The sequence below is a fragment of the Urocampus carinirostris genome, chromosome 14 (assembly GCF_059441175.1).
Source record: "Urocampus carinirostris isolate Australia breed hairy pipefish chromosome 14, RoL_Ucar_1.0, whole genome shotgun sequence".
Taxonomy (NCBI): Eukaryota; Metazoa; Chordata; class Actinopteri; order Syngnathiformes; family Syngnathidae; genus Urocampus; species Urocampus carinirostris.
This window is the reverse complement of record NC_142362.1, coordinates 14,864,547-14,888,667: the sequence shown is the minus strand read 5'-3', so window position 1 is coordinate 14,888,667 and position 24,121 is coordinate 14,864,547. Positions and strand designations below refer to the sequence as shown.

Here is a 24,121-nt window from a genome sequence, read left to right as displayed (position 1 = left end):
ACTTTTGGCATTAGAAGTAGAAGTGCAACTAACGATTCTTCTCATAATGGGTGAATCTGTGGATTATTTTTTCCAATAATCGATGAATCGGATATCTCAAAGACATTTTTATTTTCCTCTGCTTTATTCATTCATATTGATGTTTCGGACGGATAGAAAAACAGTGCAGAAAACAAAAGAATATCCTGTACTATAAAAAGAAAAACTAAAAATAGAAAAATAAGTGTTTATCGAAAAACTTGACAATAAATAAAAATACACACAAATGTATGCTATACACCTACCAATATGTAAGATACTCTTTTACTACCGCATTATCCAAAAGATCATATCATTTTTAAACTTATCATACTAAATAAAAAAGAAAGAGCAATACATTTTATTTTGCATGTTGCTTTTTTTTTAAAAATATATCCAAAATGTAAACAAGCCCACCTCTTAACATTTGTCAAGAAATTTGTTTTTTGGGTTGAATCTCGGAATATGATAAACAATGCCAATATGAAAATGATATATGCTCAAGAGTTTTCCCCGTGTTTAGAGTTAAACATGTCAGTCATATTATTTTTCTTTTTACTTTATTTATTCACCTATTTTCAGTTTATTTTCTCTATCTCTCTAGCACTGTCCCCTTGAAAATTGTTACCTTTGTTTGCCCTTGAGGCTACAACGTTGAAACTCTGATGCCAATTTGTTTCTAATGATGCAATGTTTAATATTTAGTATTTTAAAAAACAAGTAAGATAACGTTGTTTACAAAAACTGCCTTGGCTCTCTCCGCGCGACCAAAGCGGTACTACAACTCCCAGAGTGCACACTTATTTGAATTGATTTAACGTACTTGTTGGCTCATAAATCACGTGATACAACAAATCGATGATCCAAATAGTTGACAACGCTTTCAATCATCAATTTTAAACGATTTTATCAATTCGTTGTTGCAGCCCTACTTTGAAGCATTCTTCATTGCAAGCAAGATAAAAACAACATTTCTGTGCATTTAAGAATCAATAGGAGAAAATAGTGCTTTGAACAGAAACTGTATTTCCCCTAATCTATGTGCATTGCATTACAATACCTGCTAGCTTACCACCACGATACAGCAGTGTTTCCATATCAATAAGTGGAATTGAGAAATAAATTATCAAAAAAAAGTCCCTTAAGGTTATGATGTTTCATATATTATTTTATAACATATTATCTATGTGTGATGACATTTTTTCAATGCAACTGTAATGTTTATGACTTAATAAATCAATTAATTTAGGGTTATGTTACACGAAGGAATAGATACCTTTATTGCAATTTGTTACATTTATTTTTTTGAAAAATGTATATTAAACACATTATTTTCTTAGCAGTAAACTGAACCATTGGCTCATAATCCACCCGATCTCATCTGAAACCGAGTGGTGGCCTCTTTATTGCTTTCATTTTAGTTTCTATTGTGTTTCTGTGTTCATGCCGCGGCTTTGTCTTTTGTCTAAACTTTGAAAGAGGATATCCGAGTTGAAAACAAGGAGAACCAGTGGATGGGGGTCACGGTACAGAGTCAAGGACCCGGGGGAAAGATTGTGGTGAGTCTTTTTGAATGGACTGTTTTTTTTTTAACTACTTAAAATGTCTTTTAAGCAGCACCAGTTCTAGAAAGGTTTTTGGATAATACTCTCTTGCATTTCCTTGATGGTGTTAAAGTGCGTACACAGAAAGGACGATAAACAAATAGAAATGTGCTGAGTGCGAGAGAGAGAGAGAGAGAGAGAGAGAGAGAGAGAGAGAGAGAGAGAGAGAGAGAGAGAGAGAGAGAGAGAGAATTTATTTTTTTTAGATACTTCATCTCATTTTTCAAGTAATAAAAGATTATCTATACTTGAATCAAGCATTTTTTTCTCATCTAGCAGTAGCACGACTTTCATTTGTTGTGTTTTAAGTTAATTAAAATGAGTGCTAAAACGCGCATTTAATTCTTTGATTAAATGAGCAAATTGATTCACCATTTGCTCGTTAAGATTATCTTTGCTTGTTTTAGGGATGCTTTTTCTTATTTTACCTGGGAAATAAGATGAAATATCTTATCAAATGAGCAAGAAAATACCTGAAATTATCAAAATAATCTGTCGATGGGGGAAAGCTTTTATTTTCTATTGAGCAGAATAAATCTGATTTCTATTGGGAAATGCGATCAAAAATACTGCAAAATTAATGCCACTTTTTTTTAATATAATTTTGCCATCGATTATAGGAACTAAGTAATTTTATTCATTTATTATCAATTATTCACAAGTAGGAAATGTTAAACACAATGTTATGATTGTAAATAGGCCCAAAATCAAATGAGATTTGTAAAAGAATAATTAATGAAATGACCTAACTGGTAACCTTTGTGATAGTGGAAAGCTTTTATTTTTAAAGCCAACAATTCATCCTGTTGAGAATAAACATGAACCCACAAAGGTGTTAATGTGCCCTTGTGAGAGCGAGCACAATTTAGCTGAAAAAGCTCTTTGTCGGGCCACAAATCTACCAGTTCTGGTTCAATTGTAGAGTAATCTTTATGTCTAAGGGAGGCAGACACGCAAGCTGAATGACAGCGGTCTATGGCGAGCAAAGGGAATTAACAAAAAGCACTCCGCACTTGAGAGGAGTGAAGAAAACAAGAAACAAAAAACAGTTAAGGAAAAACTCACAGCTGACAAAGTACAGTAGTCTGGAGTCGAAAATATACAAAGGCAGGAACATGAAACGATAAGCAACGATGCAACAGCCTCTGCTGTCGGCACAGTCCTTAAATACTGCTCTCTTGACAATTCTAATCCTACAAAAGTCAAACATCTTCACTTTCAGACGTGCGCTCATCGCTACCAGAGGCGCTTGTTCGTGAACACGCCCCAGGAGGCCCGCGACATCACAGGCCGCTGCTACGTCCTGAGCCAAGACCTGACGATCGACGATTCGTCGGACGAGGACGGCGGCAACTGGAACTTCTGCGAGGGAAGAGCCAGAGGACACGAGATGTTCGGCTCGTGCCAGCAAGGCTTGGCCGCCGCTTTCACCAAAGACTACCATTACTTAGTGTTCGGAGCACCCGGGGCGTACAACTGGAAAGGTGCGTAGGCCTTCAAAATGGTCAGAGTTTGGGGTGACTTTCCCGTTTTTCAGGCATCGTACGCGTGGAGCAGAAAAACAACACCCTGCTGGAGATGGGTGTGTATGATGACGGCCCTTATGAAGTCGGTGATGAGCACGTCCTAAACCCGGAGCTCGTACCTGTACCTGCCAACAGCTACCTTGGTAAAATCAATGATTTGGTCTTTTTCTGCTGGATTTTACATTGGGTCATCTTAAGTGCTCAAAAATGGCATTTTTGTCTCTACTTTGGATACATACTCGAACTCCCAGACACTAACAAGTCCGGTTTTTGAATAGGAACAATCCTAACTGGTACCAAGGAAGACGTCTGTATGGTTTCATTTGTTCCATTGGTAGATCATTTAGCTGATTTAATTTTTAGATTATTTTTCGTATGTTATTACATATATTATATACATTACCCAAAATTATTTTCAATATTTTTTTATAAAGTAATATTTTTCATTTTAGTACAAAAAACGCCAAATACAAAAAATACATTAGATACTTTTTCTCAAATTAATTATTATTTTAATTGCATTACAAGAAAAATGAAAAAATAAAAGAGTGAAAATAAATTCTAAAAAAGAAGAAAAACATACATCATTTATTATAATATCATGATATACACTATAATATATAATTTAATATATTCTAATATTATGTATTTAAAATAAATTAAAATAAGAACTATTTCACTACTGTGAAATATTTAAATAAGCAAAATAATCTGACTCTAGAATATGCTATAGTTGTTTAAGTTAAAAATGTTTAAAAAATAAGTTTTAATTGTTGTATAAGAACAACAACATTTGCTCCTCTTTATTTTTAATTTTTATAATTTTTATAAGCTGTAATGTTTTTAATGTGTATTATGACATTATAATGCATACAATCGTATGCATTATAATAAATATTACAATATTTTCTGCTATTTTTAATTAATTCACCACAAAATATTTGAATGTAAAGGAAAATAAGAACTATGATTGAAAATGACTTCATTATATCCTCTATAATACTAGTTTGTACATTATATTCATGCACTTATTTGTTAAGTAATTCCAAATTATAGCAAAAATTATCAATTATTGCAAATTATTTTGCACTGTTTGAAAATTATTTTAACCCCGATATTGTTTTATAACAATCCTTACATTATTTGGATTTAGCATAACAAAACATTTTGCTTATTTTAAGTTTTTTTTTTTTCTTGTTTTAATAGAGAAACAAGTTAAAAACGGAGTAAAATAACAAAAATAATACAAAAAAATGTTTTTTAATCGTGTCGAATTATAAAACACAAAAAATGAGGGGGGAAAAATATGCCAATGGAACACATTTTTTGTGTGTTTTGTAATCAGATTTAAAGTGAGTTTGTGTCTTTATTAGGTTTTGGATGCATTGAAGTTGCATCTATTTTTGAATGGTTGTATTTATACAAAACACCTCACATTCTCCTCAGTAGGATTCTCAATATTTAGAATACAAGTTCGAAGATAAAGGAACTTATTGAGATTGGTTCTATTAAAGTGAAAAGCCCACACTCACCTAAGGCAGTACTTAAATCCTGGATTTCTTTCCTATTCAGGATTCTCCCTGGACTCCGGCCACAGCATTACCAGGAGGCGTGGCCTAACAGTGGTGGCCGGGGCGCCAAGAGCCAATCACAGCGGTGCCGTGCTGCTGATGCGGAAGGAGAACCTAGGTTCGTCCCGACTCACTGTGGACCACATCCTTTATGGTCCGGGTCTTGCCTCCTCTTTTGGATACGATGTGGCCGTGGCAGACTTGAACGGGGACGGGTAAATAGCACCAGGCTACTTTCTATATTAGCCCATGTGCAACTAGCTCCATTTATGCACAAGCTTGTTATTATGTAAAAAATACTTACTGTATCATGTCCGTTGACCTAGATGGCAGGACATCGTGGTGGGGGCGCCTCAGTTCTACATGAAGGACAAAGACGTGGGCGGGGCTGTTTATGTTTACATCAACCAGGCAGGAAGATGGAAAGCCACGACTCCCGTCCGTCTCAACGGAACCAGAGACTCCATGTTTGGCCTTGCCGTGGAAAATATGGGAGACGTCAATCAAGATTCTTACGAAGGTCATTTTAAGTTGTGGTTTTAACTGTAATCGTCTGACCTTGTCATACAAGCTCAATTTGTTCCAGGATCGTGCTTGTAGCTTGAATTGCTCGTGTAACGGGCACATTTCCATACAATAAATCATTAAAGACAATTTTTTCCATTCCATCCTCCCGAAAGCATCCAAGTGAACCCTTCTGTAAATAGCTATAAAACAGCACCAAATATCGCATTCAAATAGTAGTTAAGCTTAAAAAAATACAGTCATAAGATAAATAAGATATTAACGAAATAAAATGCAAGATTATTATGAGCACTTACTTTGGAGGCAGTCGCCGTACTTAAGGTTAAGAAGGGGGGTTGCAAGGAGGAGGGACAAAGATTGCATACCTATCAATCTACATGTTTTCCCTCCGTATATATAAAATAATTTTAATGTCCTTCAACATCTGCAAAAAGCTCCTGAAAATATGGCTTCTAGAATGAAAAAATTCTAAAATTACAGGGGAATATTTGAGTGGGATAAATTATTGTGGTTCTAAACAATGTTTCTTTTGAGATTTTGAGTTTCTCTATGTCAAAAAGGACATGAGTAAGTCAATAAATGGTGTTCCAGGGAGATGGTGGTGGACTTCAGGAGAACTAGAACTCACCCGGTTCCTGTAACTATCAAAAGAGAATGTGTAGAATTTGTCTAGACCTACAAATACCTGGTTGGGCAGCTGGACAATAAACTGGACTGGACTGCCAACACAGAATCTCTATGCAGGAAAGGACAAAGCCGACTGTTCTTCCTCAGAAGGTTGGCATCCTTCAACATCGGCAAAAAGCTCCTGCAAATGTTCTATGAGACAATTGAGGCAAGCGCCCTCTTCTATGCGGCAGCGTGTTGGGGAGGCGGCGTCAAGAAGAAATATGCTTCTCGTCTCAATAAACTGGCAAGGAAAGCGAGCTCTGTTGTGGGCAAAGAGCTGGACAGCCTGACAACAGCAGCTGAGAGACGGGCACTGAAAAAGCTGCGGTCAATCATGGACAATTCATCACATCCACTACACAGCATTATATCCAGACAGAAGAGCAGCTTCAGCGACAGACTGCTGTCACTGTCTTGTACCACGGACAGACTGAAGAGATCTTTTCTTCCTCATGCCATGAGGCTCTTTAACTCCACCCGGCGGGGTAAAGGCCCACATTAAACCACACCCCCTACATTGCATATTACCGTACTTTGATTGCAGTGTGTATTTTATGTAGCATTATTTAAAGTATCTATCTATCTATCTATCTATCTATCTATCTATCTATCTATCTATCTATCTATCTATCTATCTATCTATCTATCTATCTATCTATCTATCTATCTATCTATCTATCTATCTATCTATCTATCTATCTATCTATCTATCTAATGCTTTCAAATTGTGTGCACCTTATAAAAAGTGTTAAACAGGAATTAAAAAAAGGACCAATCTCTAATCTTGATCGTCTTGGTGACTGGTTGCAGACAACAATGTCATCGTAGATTCCTAATACTGTTGTGGTATTGTACATAGTCCGTCTTGCCGTGAGTAAATAGGTGCTGCGTTGTGTTTGTAAGGTTTTCTTGTCGCTTTGTAATGAAAATTGCAACCATTATTACAGGGAGCAATTGGCTGAAGTTGACTGGTATGATATCGAGAGGCTCTTGATGATACGTAAGCACCAATTGAGCACTTAAAATTAAACTTACTGTAACTTTAAATAAACATACACACAAAGGTATTTTCACAGCACAATCTTTTTTGTGCCTCTTGTAGTTTGCATGCGCAAACTGGAATGTTGATGCTGAGCAAGATTTTTCTTCGCAAAGCAAATTGTGCGGGTCATCTCTGTTAGTTAGTGTCCTTTGGGTCCCAGTGACGTAAAATTGAATATTTTGTGTAAAAAGTAGCTTGCACTTATTTTCAAAAGATTTCTTGTATAATTAATCGCCTTTGCCATAGGACACATTTGTATGTATGCAGGATAAATTCATTTTAAATGAATTACTCTGATTGTTGTACAAGTACACTAAACGCGATGTCCCCAGTCATGTTTGATTGACTTTTTATACAAATATAATTGAGAAATCGAATTCATGCCTTTTCATCACTTCTGTATTGCCTTAGTGAAAATCCTCCTCACCTAATGTGACTTTCTTTTATAAGTGCATTTTTCATGTATAAAATCTCTAAAATACGTTGTTACAAATCTGTAATCATGACAATTAGCTGATGTCATGTGTGAAGTAATTGTTTAAAAAAATATACAGAACTTTATCCTGAGCTGGACTTATAGATTTCTCTTATAATTTGAAAGTCCGTCTTTCAGATGAAATGTAAAATACATTGAATATTTTATATTTCTTTGAGTGAAGGTTGCCATGCTGAAAGGCACCGAATAGTAAGAATAACCCGTGTATCGAATTTTTCATGTTTAGAGGCGCAAGTACAAAGATGTATTACTGTATTGTGTTAACTTGGTCCCCGCCCACTTTCAGATATCGCCATCGGAGCGCCCCATGATGACGGCGGAACTGGCAAAGTCTACATCTATCACGGCTCTTCAAAGGGAATAAACACACACCCGGCACAAGTGGGTTTGATTTTTACATTTCAGGATATTTATTTAAAGGGGCACTGTGTCATGTTTGATAACTGTCGCTGTATTGTGTAGTGTAACTGAAAACGAGTGCTAAAAAGCACAAAAAGAATGCAAAGTATGGAGACTCAAAGAGACCAAACCGCACCATTTTTTTGCCATTTCTTTCACAAGGTATTTGAGTATAGTGAATCCTTATTTTACTTTCTTATTCAATTTGTCACTGTCATTTTAATGATTTTAAGAATTTTATTTTTTGATTTAAGTAATGATTTTATCTTTTAAGTTATTTAGGGAACAGTTCTCCAATGGGCCCTGGCTAATGCTAGTCATACTTTTTTTTCTTTTAGGGTGATTTTTTTATTGCGTGGGCAGCAAGGCGGCGCAGTGGTTACCGCGTGTGTGGCACAGTTCTGAAGTCATGAGATCAAACCTTCCTGTGTGGCGTTTGCATGTTCTCCCCGTGCTTGCGTGGGTTTCCTCCGGGCACTCCAGTTTCCCCCCACATTCCAAAAAACATGCATTTCAGGTTAATTTGCAGGTCCAAATTGTCCCTAGGTGTGAATAAGCGAGTGAGTTGTCTGTCTCTGTGTGCCCTGCGACTGGCTGGCACCCAGTTCAGGGTGCCCACTGCCCGGAGATAGCTGGGATGGGCTCCAGCATCCCCGCGACCCTACTGATGATAACCAGTCCAGTTAATGTATGAATGAATCTTTATTGCGTAATGCAAAATATCAAAAGAGAAAAACTAATTGGGAAATCCAATCCCCTGTTGCATTTCATGGTAATGGCACAGTTTGTATTATTTGAACACTAGAGGTCGTTGTATTTTGTCATTCAATCGAAAAGGGGTGCCTCAAAGAATGAAGAAAAATACAAACTATGGGGACCCAAAGTGACCAAACTCCCCATCTTTAACCTGTTTTTTTTTTCTGCCCAGCCTTTTGTGAGTCTTTTTTTTTTTTTTTTTCGTTTTTGGGTACCCAGCAAGATGACGGACAGTCATGTCAGTTCCCTCTTGGTGAGGTTCATGTTATGTAAAACGAACAAGTATTTTAAAAAATTTACAGTGATATGATGGGTCGTTTATTTGTACTTATTGTTTACGACAAGAATTACAAAATTTTCAACCACTAGGAGGCCTTAATAATACACAATGTCGCAAAAAGCCCATTTTGGGAGATTACTTGCCAGATTATCTACTGTCGATTCCTGGTGCTTGTTTTTGGCATCTAGGTGAAAGTAACTCCAGCAGTTTTTGTTAACCACTAGGAGGCACTAAATAATACATAATATCCCACAAAATCAGGTATCAGAAATGTAGCATTTTTAAACTTTTTTCCCCTGGAATTTGTGCCATGTTTGTATTTGGAAATGTCCTTAAATGTTTTTGTATTTGATTTCAGATTATTTCCGGAAAAGATTACGACATTCGACTTTTTGGCTATTCTCTGGCAGGGAACATGGACCTGGACAGCAACTCTTATCCCGATCTTGCTGTCGGCTCTTTGTCCGACTCAGCATTCATTTACAGGTTTTCATATTTTATATCATATTTCGACATGTATATTTTTTTACAAATGCAGAATAATATAATATAAATCCGGGGTCACCAACCTTCCTGTAGTAGAGATCTACCTTTCCGTTACTGATTAGTGAGATAGGCTTCCAGTTTCATTTCAGTGATCTTCATTTTTCAGAGCAAGACCAGTGATGACGATCCATCGCAATGTCAAAATCTCTCCACAGGAGATCGACCTGACAATAAAGAACTGTGGGAACAACAACTGGTAAATATTCATATAACATTTTTTCATACTAAAAAAATATACAGTACATTTACTCACAAATGTAATCCGTTCTGGGAGTAGCTTTGTAACCTGAAACATTTGTAAGTAGAGACGCCTTTTGAATGTAAGTGCACTAATCAGTTTCAAGCTCTACAAAAGTTTTTTTTAATTAAATGAATCATGAAAGAGCATCATAACATGAAACAAATACATATTAAAATTAGATTACTGCACAATAAACATAAAATAAGAGGCACATAATGTGAAAAAAAGAAAAAGAAGGAAATAATAAAACTATTAATTTACCTTTTAACTGGCCTCTTTGTTTACTGGTCCTCAGCAGTGTTTTTTGCCTCGCGTTTCTTGAAAAACTGATCCAATGATGTCTGCTTTTACCGGCTTTTGGCAAGCAATCAGAAATGCACGAGGTAGACCTCATTAATAATGAGCAATAGCCCGACCGGTCAACACATTTTCTGGGTGATTCCTTTCCAACAAATTCTGAGACTTCATGGAATCTTTTCCAAAATGTCTTTAATTTGGGCTGATGGAATGATAGCTGGATCCTCCTGCTTGTCATCTCTGAACACCTCCTGCACGCCAGAGTGTGTTTTCATACCTTTCTGTTATCTCTTTCTTTATCTTGATGGCCAGAAAAAATATCTTCCTCTTCTTTTCTTCTCCACTTTTCTGCATGTCTTTCGTGGGGTCCATTGTGAATGCTTGTGGTACCATACAGTAGACTGTTGACAGAGCATGAAAGGGACACGAAGAGCATGCCGGGATTTAGCTTACGCACGGGTTGCCAGGTAGAACTCTGGCAGCAGCAAATGCCAGCGCATACTTTACTGTATTTTTGACTTTGTATCCTGAAACACTTTTGTAACTAAAAGCAATATTTTCCCGTTCAGATACTTTGTTACGTGAAACTTTTGTATGTAGAGGCATTTAAAAGTATAGGTGCAACGTTACAGTGTAAATTAGCAGTGATAATTTCTCTCTCCAGCTTTACTGTGGACGCTTGCTTTAGCTACAAAGCCAACCCGGCATCTTACCACCCACGAATAAGTACGTACATAGTAAAATGTATTTTTCCGATCCACATTGATGCGTCTCACGTCTGGTTTCGTCTTTCCGCCGCAGCCATCGGTTATTCCGTGGAGGCTGATGGAATTCGGAGGAAACAAGGCTTGCTCTCCAGAGTGGCCTTCGTGAACAAAACCAACTCTGAAACGGAATACCAGTTCAATGGCACCTTGGACCTGCGCGGACAAAAGCAGGAAACGTGCATAAAGATAAAAGCCAAGTTAAAGGTAAAGAAAAAACATCATAAAGCCTCCACAACATACATTCAAAAATAGTTGTGGACAAACTAACACACAGCCCATCAGCATTTTTAATACGGCCCGCCATACGAAACTGGTAAAAATCGAATGATAATGTATATAAAAAATTGATAACCACTAATAAAAAAATATTATGTCATATATATGTTCTTGACTTTTGGGTATGTCATAAAACGAATTGAGTCTCTAGGTGATTTCAATCAAAAGTTGTGATTTTTTTCAATGAAAGCCAACCAAACCAAATGCTCTTTCCGGCCGTTAGAGGGCAGTGTTGAGTTTGTATTGCGAATGAGTTGGTTTTGAAACGGCATTCACTCAACTGTTATAATAATAATAATAATTTCCTTTGTATTGTCATTCTTTGTAACAACGTACACAAAACGAAATGTCGATACACCTGACCCGTTGTAGCGAGTCGATGCAGCCGCAGCCAACAGAGGGCGCCGCCATTAACTGTTAAAATAAAACCAGTTGACAGATTCAATGCTAAACACGGAGATCTTTTTTCCCCATTGATTGTGAACAAATGTATTGTGTCATCTGTGATTATAATATGTATGTTGGCTGAATGGTAAAAATTAATTGAGAAAAGCAAAGCTAAAAATTTGGACTTGACATCCTTTTACTAAACCTAAGTCTAGAGCCAAAATGAGTTTGACATCCCTGGCTTAAAGGGTCAGTGTCTATTATTTGACCACTAGATGTCGCTTTACTGCATTGCACAACCCTATTAGAGTGCTGAAAGGCATGAGGAATCATACAAACTAAGGGGATTCAATGTGATCATACTGCACCATTTTTTTTGTCCAGTCTTTGTGACATTTTGGGTTTGGGGTACCCTTTGGAGCAAGGTGAACGACAATTATGTCAGCCCCCCTCTCGGTGACGCTTATTTTATGTATAATACATGCAAATTTCTTGACTTACAAGTATTTTTTAAAAATGCACGTTTCTATATTATCTTGCTAAAAATCTATACTGTTATTTTTTTTCCAACGAATAAAGGTTTTTTTAGCACTAGGGGGCCCTAAATAATACACAGTGTCCCTTAAATGGGATATAATATATTAATTTGCTCTAATTCTTATTTTGAAATGTTGTATTTAGGAACAAACACCAAAATAAATAAAACATGTTAATGTAAATGTCTTCAAGTATTTTTATGAGATAAATAAGTCTTTTCATCTGATGTTTTGATGAGGTATTGTATTCAAAACTGTATGAAATCAATCAATCAATCATTTTTTACTCATGGACCAGCCCCAAATTTCATAACCCAATGCAGTTGCGAATAAGTTTGCCCACAACTGTTTGAGGGAGGACAAAAATGGCTCATTCATTTCATTATCTATCTATCTATCTATTTGTAAATTAAAAACAAACATATGGCCTTTTCTCCTCAGGAAAACATAAAGGACAAGATGAGAAGCATTCCCATTGAAGTGTCCTCACATATTGTAGGTGCGAAGCGACAGAAAGGAAAGAACGGCCTCCCGCAGCTTATGCCAATTTTGGAATCTTCTCATTCCAACAAAGAAACACTTGAGGTAAAGCGACAATTTGTAAAATCAGTTATACTTGCACTCCAAAAGATTATTTGAAGATATTTTTTTATCATATAGGTCACATAAAATAAGAAAAAACATCCTTAAAATGTTAAAGATTTGATGAAAAAAAATCCACCATCAGCTAGATAAGACATTTTTGCTTATTTTGAGTATGCATTTTCTTATTTTACAAAAAAAACCATGATAAAAATCTTAATATACAATATGTGTCAAGAACCGGAACAGGAGGATCCAGATGCGTGACGTTTCTCACACAAACTTTATCTTACGGGAAATGAGGCAGTCATGAACGTTAACGCCAGTAATTCGGCAATCATTTGGCAGAAGACGTAAGGCAGCAGTAGCCAGAAGCTAATGAGATCGATACCAATTGCACGAGCAGATATCGGACGGATGGGGTCGATACCGGACAGGACGGGACAGACAGGATTGATATCAGGCACTGGAGACCGGAGTCCAATAACAAGCAGGCTGAGATAGACGGAAACGATACCAGACACTCGAGATCGAAATTAAACAGGACAAACTAGACGGGAACGCTACCAGACACTGGAGATCGATATCAAACAGAACAAAATAGCCGGAACGATACTAGAGATCGATATTAAACAGGACAAAATAGACGGGAATGATACCGGACAGGAAACACAAGCAGGAAACCGTCTCGCAAGTGCAGAGGTTTGTTGACGGACTGACGAAGGGTGAGTCAGAGCACTGAGCTTAAATAGGAGGGAAGCCAATCAGTCAACGGGCTGCAGTTGGCGGGGCCAATTGGGCGCCATGGGCAAACGTGACAATATGATCATTTTTTTTCTGCCAATGTGGTAATTTTTTATCCATTCTTTTTTTTGTCAGGTTAATTTTGTCAAGGAAGGTTGCGGAAGTGATCACATCTGTCGCAGTAACCTAAAGATGGACTACAAATTGCTTTACAAGCAAAGTAATCAAGACATTTATTCGCCTTTGCCCATGTGAGTAACAGTGGATGATTTTTAATATTGTAATACTCCTGTGGAGTTATTAGGGTGTAGAGGTAAGATCGGGCCAAAAAAAAGCACCCGAGCCCGACGCAGGCCCGAGGGGTATTAAACCCAACCCGGACCGAGCCCGACTAATTAACTGGATTTGCTGGCCCGGCCCGAGGGGGCCCGAAATTACATATTTTATTTATAAGGAGGGGTGATTTATGATAACAAATTAAACTCTGCCTTTTGTTGCAACATCTAGGCCTAAGTTAAATAAAACTGTATAAACATTTACATCTTTTATATTTCTGTGTCTGCACTGCAGATGTTACATTAAGCGACAATCTGTCATTGACGGTTTTTTTTTTTTTTGAGGTAGCGAAAACATTTAAGGGCGTCCGTCATTTTGACGACTTGATCATTGGGCCATAATCCACAGCAGCAGTAGTAGTACGTCCTTAAGATTTTAGCGCGGCACTTTCATTGAGGGGGTGTTGACGTGTTGTGCCCTTTTCCGACTCCTATGCAAATTCCCCCCCCCCCCCCCCCCCCCCCGATCGTATTCTATATAAAACGCTTATTAAAACAATAAAGCGAGCTAATTATAATAATTGGGAGATCCTAGTCTATATAACGCGTTTATTTAAACAATGAAGCGTGATTTTATTCTGCAAATTGCGTTTTTTAACGCGGATGAAAATGTCACCAACGTCAAAGTACGCTTCCGACAAAAGCGATTGTATTCTATATAAAACGCTTATTAAAACAATAAAGCGAGCTAATTATAACAATTGGGAGATCCTAGTCTATATAACGCGTTTATTTAAACAATAAAGCGCGATCGTATTCTACAAATTGCGTTTTTTAACGCGGATGAAAATGTCACCAACGTCAATGTACGCTTCCGACAAAAGCGATCGTATTCTATATAATACGCTTTAAAACAAAATAAAGCGAGCTAATTATAATAATTGGGAGATTCTAGTCTATATAACGCGTTTATTTAAACAATAAAGCGCGATCGTATTTTACAAAATGCGTTTGTTAATGCGGATGGAAAAGTCACCAACGTCACTGTATGCTATGATTTCCGCAATCACAACTAATTGTACACAAATAATATTTATTTGATTTACTATATTCCTTGGTCTAGTATCCACACACACACACACACACACACGCATGAAGTAACGTTTCAATAATCAGTCTAATTGCATCTCTTGTACGTTTATCAGTCTTCTACTCTTTTATTTTGAAGTCGCATTTCCGGTGTATTTTTCTGTTTCCTGAGTGAATAAAGTTAACTACACACACGGGAGGGGCCAGTGCTGCCGAGGTCGTGGCCCGGATGGGCCACCGGACAGTGCTCTTCCGCTTGGGAAATTTATTTACCTTAATGCTTGTTTTTATTTGAGTAATTCTGCCAACATAGAGTTTATATAAGTTTTAACTTTAACACATGCTGTTACAATTTTTTACCAGGTTCCTATTTGGAAGTAGGGTTGAATAGACACCCAAAGAAAACTAATACCAATGTGCAGCACTGAAGAACTATTTTCAGGACAGGTCTGCGAGCACCTCATCAGTACATAGGGAACACCACGGGACTCCTGCTCTAGTGAATGCTGTATGTGTATGTTAGCATCAGGGTTGGGTAGGGTTACTTTAACTGGATTACTTTCAATTACTTTTGGATTACTCCAATACCAAATATGCTAAAAAAAAGACAAAAGAAACTAAATATGAATAAAATTACTAAATTTTGTGCAGGCTTGGGGATTAACGGAATACATGGAATGGCAAAAATGATGTTGGCAAGCTGTTTGGATTTATTTTCATTTTGTTTCTGTCGCATTTTATGTTAGTTTTGCCGGAGATCAAAGAGATCAAAGCTAGGAGAGAAAGCTAACCATGTGTTGTGAGTCATCATTTAATTCATATTTAGTTTCTTTTGTCTCTTATTAGCATATTTGGTATTGGAGTAATCCAAAAGTAATTGAAAGTAATCCAGTTAAAGTAACCCTACCCAACCCTGGTTAGCATTAAGCTAGTATGGTTCTGTTTTAATTTGAACCCAGAAATCAAGAATCCTCACCATATTAGCTGGGCTTTATAAGTTTAATCTTGTTTAAGTATTACAATTCTAAATTGACTAGGGAAGGGTCTTCTGTAAGCATTTGACTTCAACCCTTCATCCATGTTTCTGTTTTTGAGTGATTTGTTAAAGGGACAGTGTATATTATTTGACCAGTAAATATCGTCATATTTAGCGCAAGAAAAATGTGCGCCAAAAAGCAGGAAGAATACAAGCTTTGGAGACTCAAAGTGACCAATCTGTAGCCTTTTTCTTCAAAAGAGAAAAATGTCTGTGCCTTTTATGAGGTTTTTGTTTTTGGGAAACCTGTAGCAGCATGACAGCATACAATTAAGTCAGCTCCTTGTAGGTAAACCTCATGATATGTAAAATAAAGACCATTTTTAATCAGTATTGGGTATTTTTAATCAATTAATTTTTTTAACCAGTAGGGGGCGCTGAATAAAATCCTCCAAATAAGACTTTTTCCTGAATGTACACAGCAAGGACGACGTGTCCGTGTTTCATCTGACTTACGAGAGGAAGGACTTGGCTCTGCAGCTGACGGTCAGCAACGTGAATGGAGACGATGCCTACGAAGCCAAACTTACGGGTTCCTTCCCTGACGCGCTCCCGTATTCGGGCGTCCGTTCGAATCGTACCTCGGTAAAAGAAATATAAATTGGCGGATGAATGTGTGAGATGATGTGATGAAAGTAGACCCCTGGGATACGATATTAATCTGTACTCAGGTTAATAGTGCCATATGGTAAAAATAAAATAGGATATAGTAAGTACTGCTTAAATGCATCATTCATATGCCTTTGATGTGACGTGACTTGAGCTGGTACAGTGGAGTGGTGGGTGGATGCAGAGAGGGGAGGAGATAGCGCAGTGAAGTTAAAACGTATTTTAAAACTTCCTCTTGCGAGGATTATCATCGTCTCAGAAGACTTCATTGTTTTAATCGCATTCTTAGTCATTAATAATGAATCATCAATTGGTTAGCGCCATATTCCTTAGCGAGGGTAAATATTTGTTTTCCTTCTTCGAATGTCTTGATAATCACCAGCGTGTTTTCCATGGTTATCAAGTTTTTGCTTCTCCCTTTAGCATTGCTACAAGTCTTGGGACCAATAGCTATGCGGTAAAAAAAAACAATTTAACAGTCGGAGAAATAGAGCCTAGGTTCCCTGAAGTAGTGTTAAACATTTACTCTTTTAGTGTTAGATTAACATTTATTACTAAGTACACTAAAAATAACCAATGTTAATATAACAATTAAAGAGTAAACATTTAACAATAACTCTGTGAAAATGTGGTCTTTTATCTACAAGTATTAAAAAAAAAACTTTGGTTACTTTACTGTGAAATAAAAACATATCAGTAGTATATTTATTCCCCTCTTCACTCTTAATAATCGTCTCAATCGTTGATTAGCCAGCGCCATATTCATCAGTGAGGGTAAAGATTTTTTAGCCTTCTTCGTATGTCTTGGTTTCATGGTCATCAGGTTTTTGCTTCTCCCTTTAGCACCACTACAAGTCCTGTAACCAATAACTAATTAAAACATTCCCTAGAAATACTATATTGAATGACACTACCTTAAAGTGGCCTAATGAAGCATGCAAGGTTCTGAATTAAATAAAGAGAGAGAAAGCCATTGTGGGAGGGAGTTTAAGCAATTGCATATTGATATTTTCATGATGCTGTGATACAAACCAATAGCAGATCAGTATATTCTTGTTCTGGAAGCACAATGCAGAAGCAAGGATAAAAGCAACAATTCGGTCCGGCTTGGGTACGAGGGTTCGGTACACTGTAAGCAAAAAGAGACAAGAGTGGCAAGGAACTGGCAAACGTGACCCCAAAAATGGAATTGGGAAGCAATCAGAGCAAGTGACTTCTGTGACATCAACCAATAGGATACAAGCACCTTAAAGACGAACGAGGCATGAGTGTGTTTTTGGGCACGTTAAATCATTTGTATAGTTGGGAAATGCCATAATTGGGGGTCGAAATGTGAAAACATAGTAAAATAGCGATACCGTAACCCGGGGTGTCTACTGTCCTCCATTTTCCTGAAATGCTTTATGACTTCCCCAAAGCTAGACAAGCAGATCATTTGCGACGCCAATCAAAACGGCTCCCAGGCCGACTGCGAGCTCGGCAACCCGTTTAAACAAGGCTCAGAGGTACTTTTTCGCTGGCTAGATTCTTGAAACGGCACTTTTGCATTTCAAATTACAACTGTTTTCTCCTCTAAGGTTACATTTTACATCATACTGAGCACTGCGGCAATGACGCTGGAGACGACGGAGATCGAGATCGACCTGCAGCTTCAAACGTATGTAGGGGGCAGAAAAGGCCTGGTTTCACTCGAATAAATAAAAGTGTAAACTGGAAAATTTCAGAAACAGTATCGAGCTTTTTTTTTCATGACCATAAAAGTATTTGTGGAAAAAAATTGAAAAAAATATTTTTTGTAAAAGAAAAAAATGCATATAAAATAAACTCAAAGCAAAAAAAAAATGAATAAATAATGAAAATGAGGTGGAAACAAATACAAAAATGAATATGTGAATTAGGATTATATATCGGGCAGCACGGCGGTGCAGTGGTTTGCGCGTGTGCGGCACAGTTCTGAGGTCATGAGATCAAACCTTACTGTGTGGAGTTTGCATGTTCTCCCCGTGCTTGCGTGGGTTTCCTCCAGGCACTCTGGTTCCCTCCCACATTTCGAAAAACATGCATGTTAATTGGCCGGTCCAAATTGTCCCTAGGTGTGAGTTGTCCGTCTCTGTGTCCTGCTACTGGCTGGCAACTAGTTCAGGGTGTCCCCTGCCCACTGCCCGGAGATGGGTGGGATGCGCTCCAGCACCCCTGCGACCCTACTGAAGATAATGGATGGATGGATTATATATCAATCCATAAATAAAGACACTGATAATGCTCCGGACATGTCTGTGTCCTAAAACACGATTCAAATTATGAGGGGCGTTCGTAAGTGTCTCTGGGGTAGGTATCTTTTATTCATGGGTTGATTATTATTTATTTTTACATATGGTTTTTATTTTTGTTTATTTGTTGTGCATTTCTTTTCTTTTAAAATGTTGGTATTATTTCACATTTATTTACTACATTTATTTCTTTATTTCCAAATTAGGCATTTTTGCTCTTTTATTTGTCATGAGACTATTGTTTATATATCTTTTAAGTAAATTGATTTATTTTAATTTTATTCTTTTTCGATCTGTTATTTCTTTGAATGTATTTACTATTTGTTTTTTTCACAATTTGGGAAGTTTTGGTCATCAATAACTCACTTTATTTTCATTATTTTCACACCAAATTTTTATACTAGGAACAGTGTACACTATCCGGCCAGAGCATTTTTATTAATTGGTTTATAATTCGTTCCATTTATATATTTTATTTCCACATTTGTTTGTTTGTCTGTTTATATATATATATATATACCGGTACTGTATATATTTAGATCCATGATTATTTGCAGTTATTTGCTTGATTTATTTTGGTATTTTTGTGTATTCTTTGGACATTAACTACTCACTTAATTTGATATTTTTTCCCCATTTTTTTCTATTTAGAACCAGTGTACAAGATTCAGGCCTAAGCATTCATTTATTTATGGTTTGATAATTATTCCATTTATATATTTATTGTTGGCGATAGGAATGAGTGGAGATGTGTTGTGAAAGGATAGTGGGATCTTTAGACGTGTTCTAAGGGATGGGCAGAGCACCCGTATGATGCGGCAGGGGTAAACCAGTGGAAGCTGTTGAACAAAAGATTGTGTTGAGTGACATGGCCGCTTTTTTATGTTCCGTTTCATCTGGAGGGACGAAAGCATGACCAACTTGGGTGCTGAGGCGCTTAACTTGTTTGGGCATTTGGGCTGGCCATGGTTCCCAATTTTTTTTTTTTCTTTGTTTTTGTGTATGTGTTTGTCTTGCTGTCGTTCACCCCTCTCGAGTGATATGACCAGGGTAGATAGAATATATTCATTTCCACTTATATTTTTTTTAAGTACTTTTTTCCTTTCATATTTTACATGATTTTTTTTTTACATTTACTTATTTATGTAAAATTCTGATCATGAACAACTCACTTTATTTTCATGACTTTTCGCCTGTTTTTTCTCATCAGAACTAGCGTACAAAAGCTGACCCGAGTGACAATCAAAGCCAAAGTGATGATTGAGTTGCCATTGTCGGTGACCGGGTATGTTTGTATCCAACTACAAGTACATGAAAAAATACTCTGGGGGTTTTAGGATTGTTTTCTATTCTACTCCAGGGAAGCCAAACCTCACCGGGTTTCGTTCGGAGGCGTTGTGAGAGGAGAGAGCGCCATGAAGAGCGAAGACGAGATCGGCGCTTTGGTCAATTACACATTCAGAGTACGATGCAGATGTTTGGAAAACCACGCAGATGTTTTGCAGGATCCAAACTCTTGTTCTTTTTTTCAGGTTAACAATTTATGGAACTCTTCCGTCAAATCCTCACTACACATCCGATGGCCCAAATCCAACAAAAACGGCAAGTGGCTTCTGTACCTGTTAAAAGTGAGCGCTAAAGAAGGATCCCACGATATCGCCTGTACACCGGAGTCCGAGATCAACCCTGTGAAACACATCCAGGTGCAATTTAATACTTAAAATCAGTCGAAACAAAGGGGAAAAAAATCATGGAGTCCTTGCCTATAAAAATCTATGTGTTTGCAGGAGAGCTCTTCAATAAGGGCAAAGCGAGAAATTGCACCTAAAAAAACAAAGGGCAAGACTTTCACTAAGTCGGACAAGAATAAGATTTTGGTGAGTTTTTTGTTGCATTGAAAAAAAAGAGCAAACTACACACAAATATGTGGCTAGTTTTAAATAGTAGCTCAAGCTCTTCACCCTCAATCAATTTGTCCGTGTGAACATTACTGTATTCCCTTGATTTTCGCCAGTAATCCGTTTCATTACTACCTGTATTAAGTGAATTTCCGCAAATTAATAAGCATATTGGAATTGTCTTTATTGTCATCCCCCAAGATATATTATGATCCAAAGCACTGAGACAGAGAAAGATGATGTACGCCTCATGTGTATTGGTTGATTTCCCCTTGACAATTCAATTTTATTTTTTGCCCTGAATGCCACGGTTATGTCCATCCATATATATAGTGTAAGTCCATGAATCTGGTGTAGAGGACATTACTGTAGTGATTCTTACCGCCGCTACTGGCGTGTGGTGGCGCTGTGATAGGTCACCCAGCATCCACCCCAAAAAAGAAATCCACTTCCTCTTCGTTGTTTGTGTGTAAACATTATATACTGTATCTCCAGCGCGCTAAGAACTTTGACGCTTTTATTGCTTAATATCTCATTCATCCATTATATACGGTTGCTGTGAAGTGTAAAGAAGAGGTAAGCCGTTTCTTTTGAAATGAAAGTGGAATATGAAAGCTTGATGCGGTTGAGAAAATGGTTGGATCGCTTTTTTTCGGGCACTTTCTACCACGGAGGAGGAAGTAGCCTAACTCTTGAAAGCTCATCTTCCAAAAGTAAGTTAAACTTAACTATATTTATCTTTATACAGCATAATATTTTATGAAATGTTTATTCTTTATTACAAAACAATACAGGTTACTTATACAAGCCTTAAACATACCTATATAAACCTTAAAACACACAACATATAGCACTGAAGCAACTTACGAACAAATCCAAATAACGAACGATCGTCTGGATCTCGTTTGTAAGTAGGGCAGTGTCTGTATATTTATATATATATATATATATATATATATATATATATATATATATATAGATATATATATATATATCTATATATATTTTTTTATTTTTTTTATTTTCATAGTTGTTACTTTCACGAGAAAAAAATGTATTTTTGGTTTGTTATCTCAATTGTAAATTGTCTCAATGGTAAATTAAAGGTTAATTTCAAGATTAATGATTTTATCAATGTGTCAATATTAAATATATTACTGGTCTCATTAAAAACTGTATTTCCTAGATTCATTTTTTGAGGAATAGTGTTTTTTCATGTAATGAAACAAATTTGGGAAATACGTTATCTTCACATGGCACCAGGGATAGGCACTTTTATGATTGAATAATGTCCTTAGATTATTGGTGGCTAATTTTTGAATGAGTTTTTTTTCTACAAGGAGTTCCACCACATTTTTTCTTTGTGTAGAAATGTGAGAAAGACCTGCAGTGCGTAATGCTGAGGTGTCCCCTGCACGGGTTCGACGGATCCACTGTGGAACTCCGAGCTCGTCTGTGGAATTCAACATTTCTTGAGGTGACATACTAAATGAACAATCCCTTATTAAAGTTCTCCTAATCTGCATTTTCCATTTGTCACACTCACCCGTTGTCAATTTCAAGTACAGTAGACAACAGGAATACAACATTAATCTGAGGTGAAAATCACCACATTAAAGTGCCATATAGGGGGATAGAAACCTAATTATAATGGTTTCAGAACTCCTTGTACCCCGGATAAAACCATACAAATAACAAAATAGTAAGTGCTACTTACAGTGTGTGAAATATGTATGAATATGATCAAATAAAAATATAATTAAATATTTAAAGGAAAAATGAAACTGTATTTACCTTTAGTGTTACGTGGCCTGAACTGGTGAAGTGGAGTAGCAGGTGAATGCTGAAGGGGAGATCATACATTTGAGGATTAAAAATCAAACCAATTTAATAAATAACTCTCACTTGCGAGTATTGTCATGACCCTTAAAGATGTTCTTACTTTAATTTCCTCTTTAAATCAAATACTATTCCTTATGGTAGCCATTCGTGTACTTTCTTCAAATTTTTTGATAATCGCAAGCTTTTTTCACTTGCTCATCACATTTCTGCTTCTCCCCTTTCGCATCCCAGCAAGACTTAGGACCCATAGCGAATATAGACTGTAAATACTGTATCGCTGACTCGAAGCACACGAGGTTCCGAACTAATGAAGAAAGAGAAAGGTATTGTGGGAGGTAGTTCAGCCAATTGTATTAATGCCCTGGTTCACATGATAGCCGACCAGCCTTTTATATGACGTCAACCAATAGCAAGCAGGCATCTTGGAGACTCTACATACGTGTGAACACCGCAAAGTTGAAATGAAATGAAATGATCTGCATTTCTATAGCGCTTTTCAAGTCAATGACTTCCCAAAGCGCTTTACATTGTGCTTCACATTTCCCAATAGCGGCCGTGATCTGTGCAGCCATGTAAGGCGCTAACCTGCTTATTGCGGGTATTGGGGTTTCAGTGTCTTACCCAAGGACACTTCGGCATGTAACACGGACAAGCCGGGATTCGAACTGGGATCCCTTAATCCTAAAACGATCGCTCTACCTCCTGAGCTACTGCCGCCCCGGTTAAAACTTTATAAATAGTTGGGTATGCTAAATGCTAATTTGTTGTGGATGGTAAAGGATAATGCCGTAAAGAGGGGCAGAAAAAAACGGTTGAAAGAGAAGACACTGTGTCCCTGGGGTCTATTGTAGTATAGGTCGCTATGTAAATAAATGTGACTTCTTTTTACCTTGATTTCCAATCCATACTTTAAATTTCTGTACTAATTCACACATGTCCTATTTTATATTGACACAGGATTACGCTTCTGTGTCCTCCTTGGACATTATTGTAAAGGCTTCACTGGTGCTCCACACTCGAGCCACAAACATGATCCTGAGAACTCCTGACACCGACGTATGACACAAGATGATAGGTGAGACGAAATCATGCAAATTCTCAGCCGAAATGTATGTATGTGGCAGGTGACACTCACAGTGTTTCCCGAGAGTGCAGTAGCTCAGTATGGTGGCGTTCCCTGGTGGATCATCATGGTAGCTGTCCTGGCAGGGATTTTGATCCTGTCACTCTTAGTCTGCCTGCTGTGGAAGGTGAGTAGAATGGATGGCAATATTATTATTCAAAGCGAAAATGTTGATGTGAAAAGGTGGTTCTTGGTAAAATGCTAACAATTTAGGATTAGGTGCCTGTAAAAAAAAATCTGTTTTCCTCATAATTGAAAAATTGAATTATCATTTAACACAGTGCATAAATATGGGGTGTCCCAAAAGATTTATACATATTTTAGCAGCTGATTACTCAATTATGTGTTCTTTCTTGGTATACTGAACTGACTTTAAGTTGGGCGTGTAATTTGGTGTGTCCTTAAAAAGTTTACATTCAAATATTTTCTCTATTAAGTACGTGTCAACAATTCCCTACTGAGTTCAAAGAGCCTTTATTTATTTTATTACCACCCTTTATCTGTTTTCTACCGCACTTATCTGTTCTTATCTTTTATCATTGGTGTCCCAGCCACACAAAGCATTAGGCTTGAGACAGGGAGGGGTTGGGAGTGATTTCACACTCGTGGTCGCAGTTTGCCTTTGTTTCAGGATGAAATGGTCAAAGTAAGAAAAGGACTGTTTCAAATACAATCCAAATGCTTACCCAAACCCTAAAAAGATGAAAAATAGTTTAC

General features: G+C 37.2%; 1 protein-coding gene across 2 annotated transcripts in view; it reads left to right on the top strand.

Moving 5' to 3' along the window:
• The window catches only part of itga6a (integrin, alpha 6a), a 49,744-nt gene that overhangs the window by 18,189 nt on the left and 7,434 nt on the right, over positions 1-24,121 (top strand). For both annotated transcript variants that reach the window (XM_088352568.1, XM_088352570.1), the window contains exons 3-24: positions 1,498-1,577; positions 2,845-3,106; positions 3,160-3,291; positions 4,721-4,934; positions 5,046-5,239; positions 7,738-7,832; positions 9,245-9,372; positions 9,539-9,628; positions 10,635-10,696; positions 10,772-10,941; positions 12,378-12,521; positions 13,398-13,513; positions 16,085-16,247; positions 17,690-17,776; positions 17,849-17,928; positions 19,752-19,826; positions 19,902-20,004; positions 20,074-20,244; positions 20,329-20,418; positions 21,809-21,916; positions 23,239-23,337; positions 23,406-23,531. In XM_088352568.1, the coding sequence (XP_088208694.1) occupies positions 1,498-1,577; positions 2,845-3,106; positions 3,160-3,291; positions 4,721-4,934; positions 5,046-5,239; positions 7,738-7,832; positions 9,245-9,372; positions 9,539-9,628; positions 10,635-10,696; positions 10,772-10,941; positions 12,378-12,521; positions 13,398-13,513; positions 16,085-16,247; positions 17,690-17,776; positions 17,849-17,928; positions 19,752-19,826; positions 19,902-20,004; positions 20,074-20,244; positions 20,329-20,418; positions 21,809-21,916; positions 23,239-23,337; positions 23,406-23,531 (2,789 nt within the window). The remainder of the gene's footprint in view (positions 1-1,497; positions 1,578-2,844; positions 3,107-3,159; positions 3,292-4,720; positions 4,935-5,045; positions 5,240-7,737; positions 7,833-9,244; positions 9,373-9,538; positions 9,629-10,634; positions 10,697-10,771; positions 10,942-12,377; positions 12,522-13,397; positions 13,514-16,084; positions 16,248-17,689; positions 17,777-17,848; positions 17,929-19,751; positions 19,827-19,901; positions 20,005-20,073; positions 20,245-20,328; positions 20,419-21,808; positions 21,917-23,238; positions 23,338-23,405; positions 23,532-24,121) is intronic.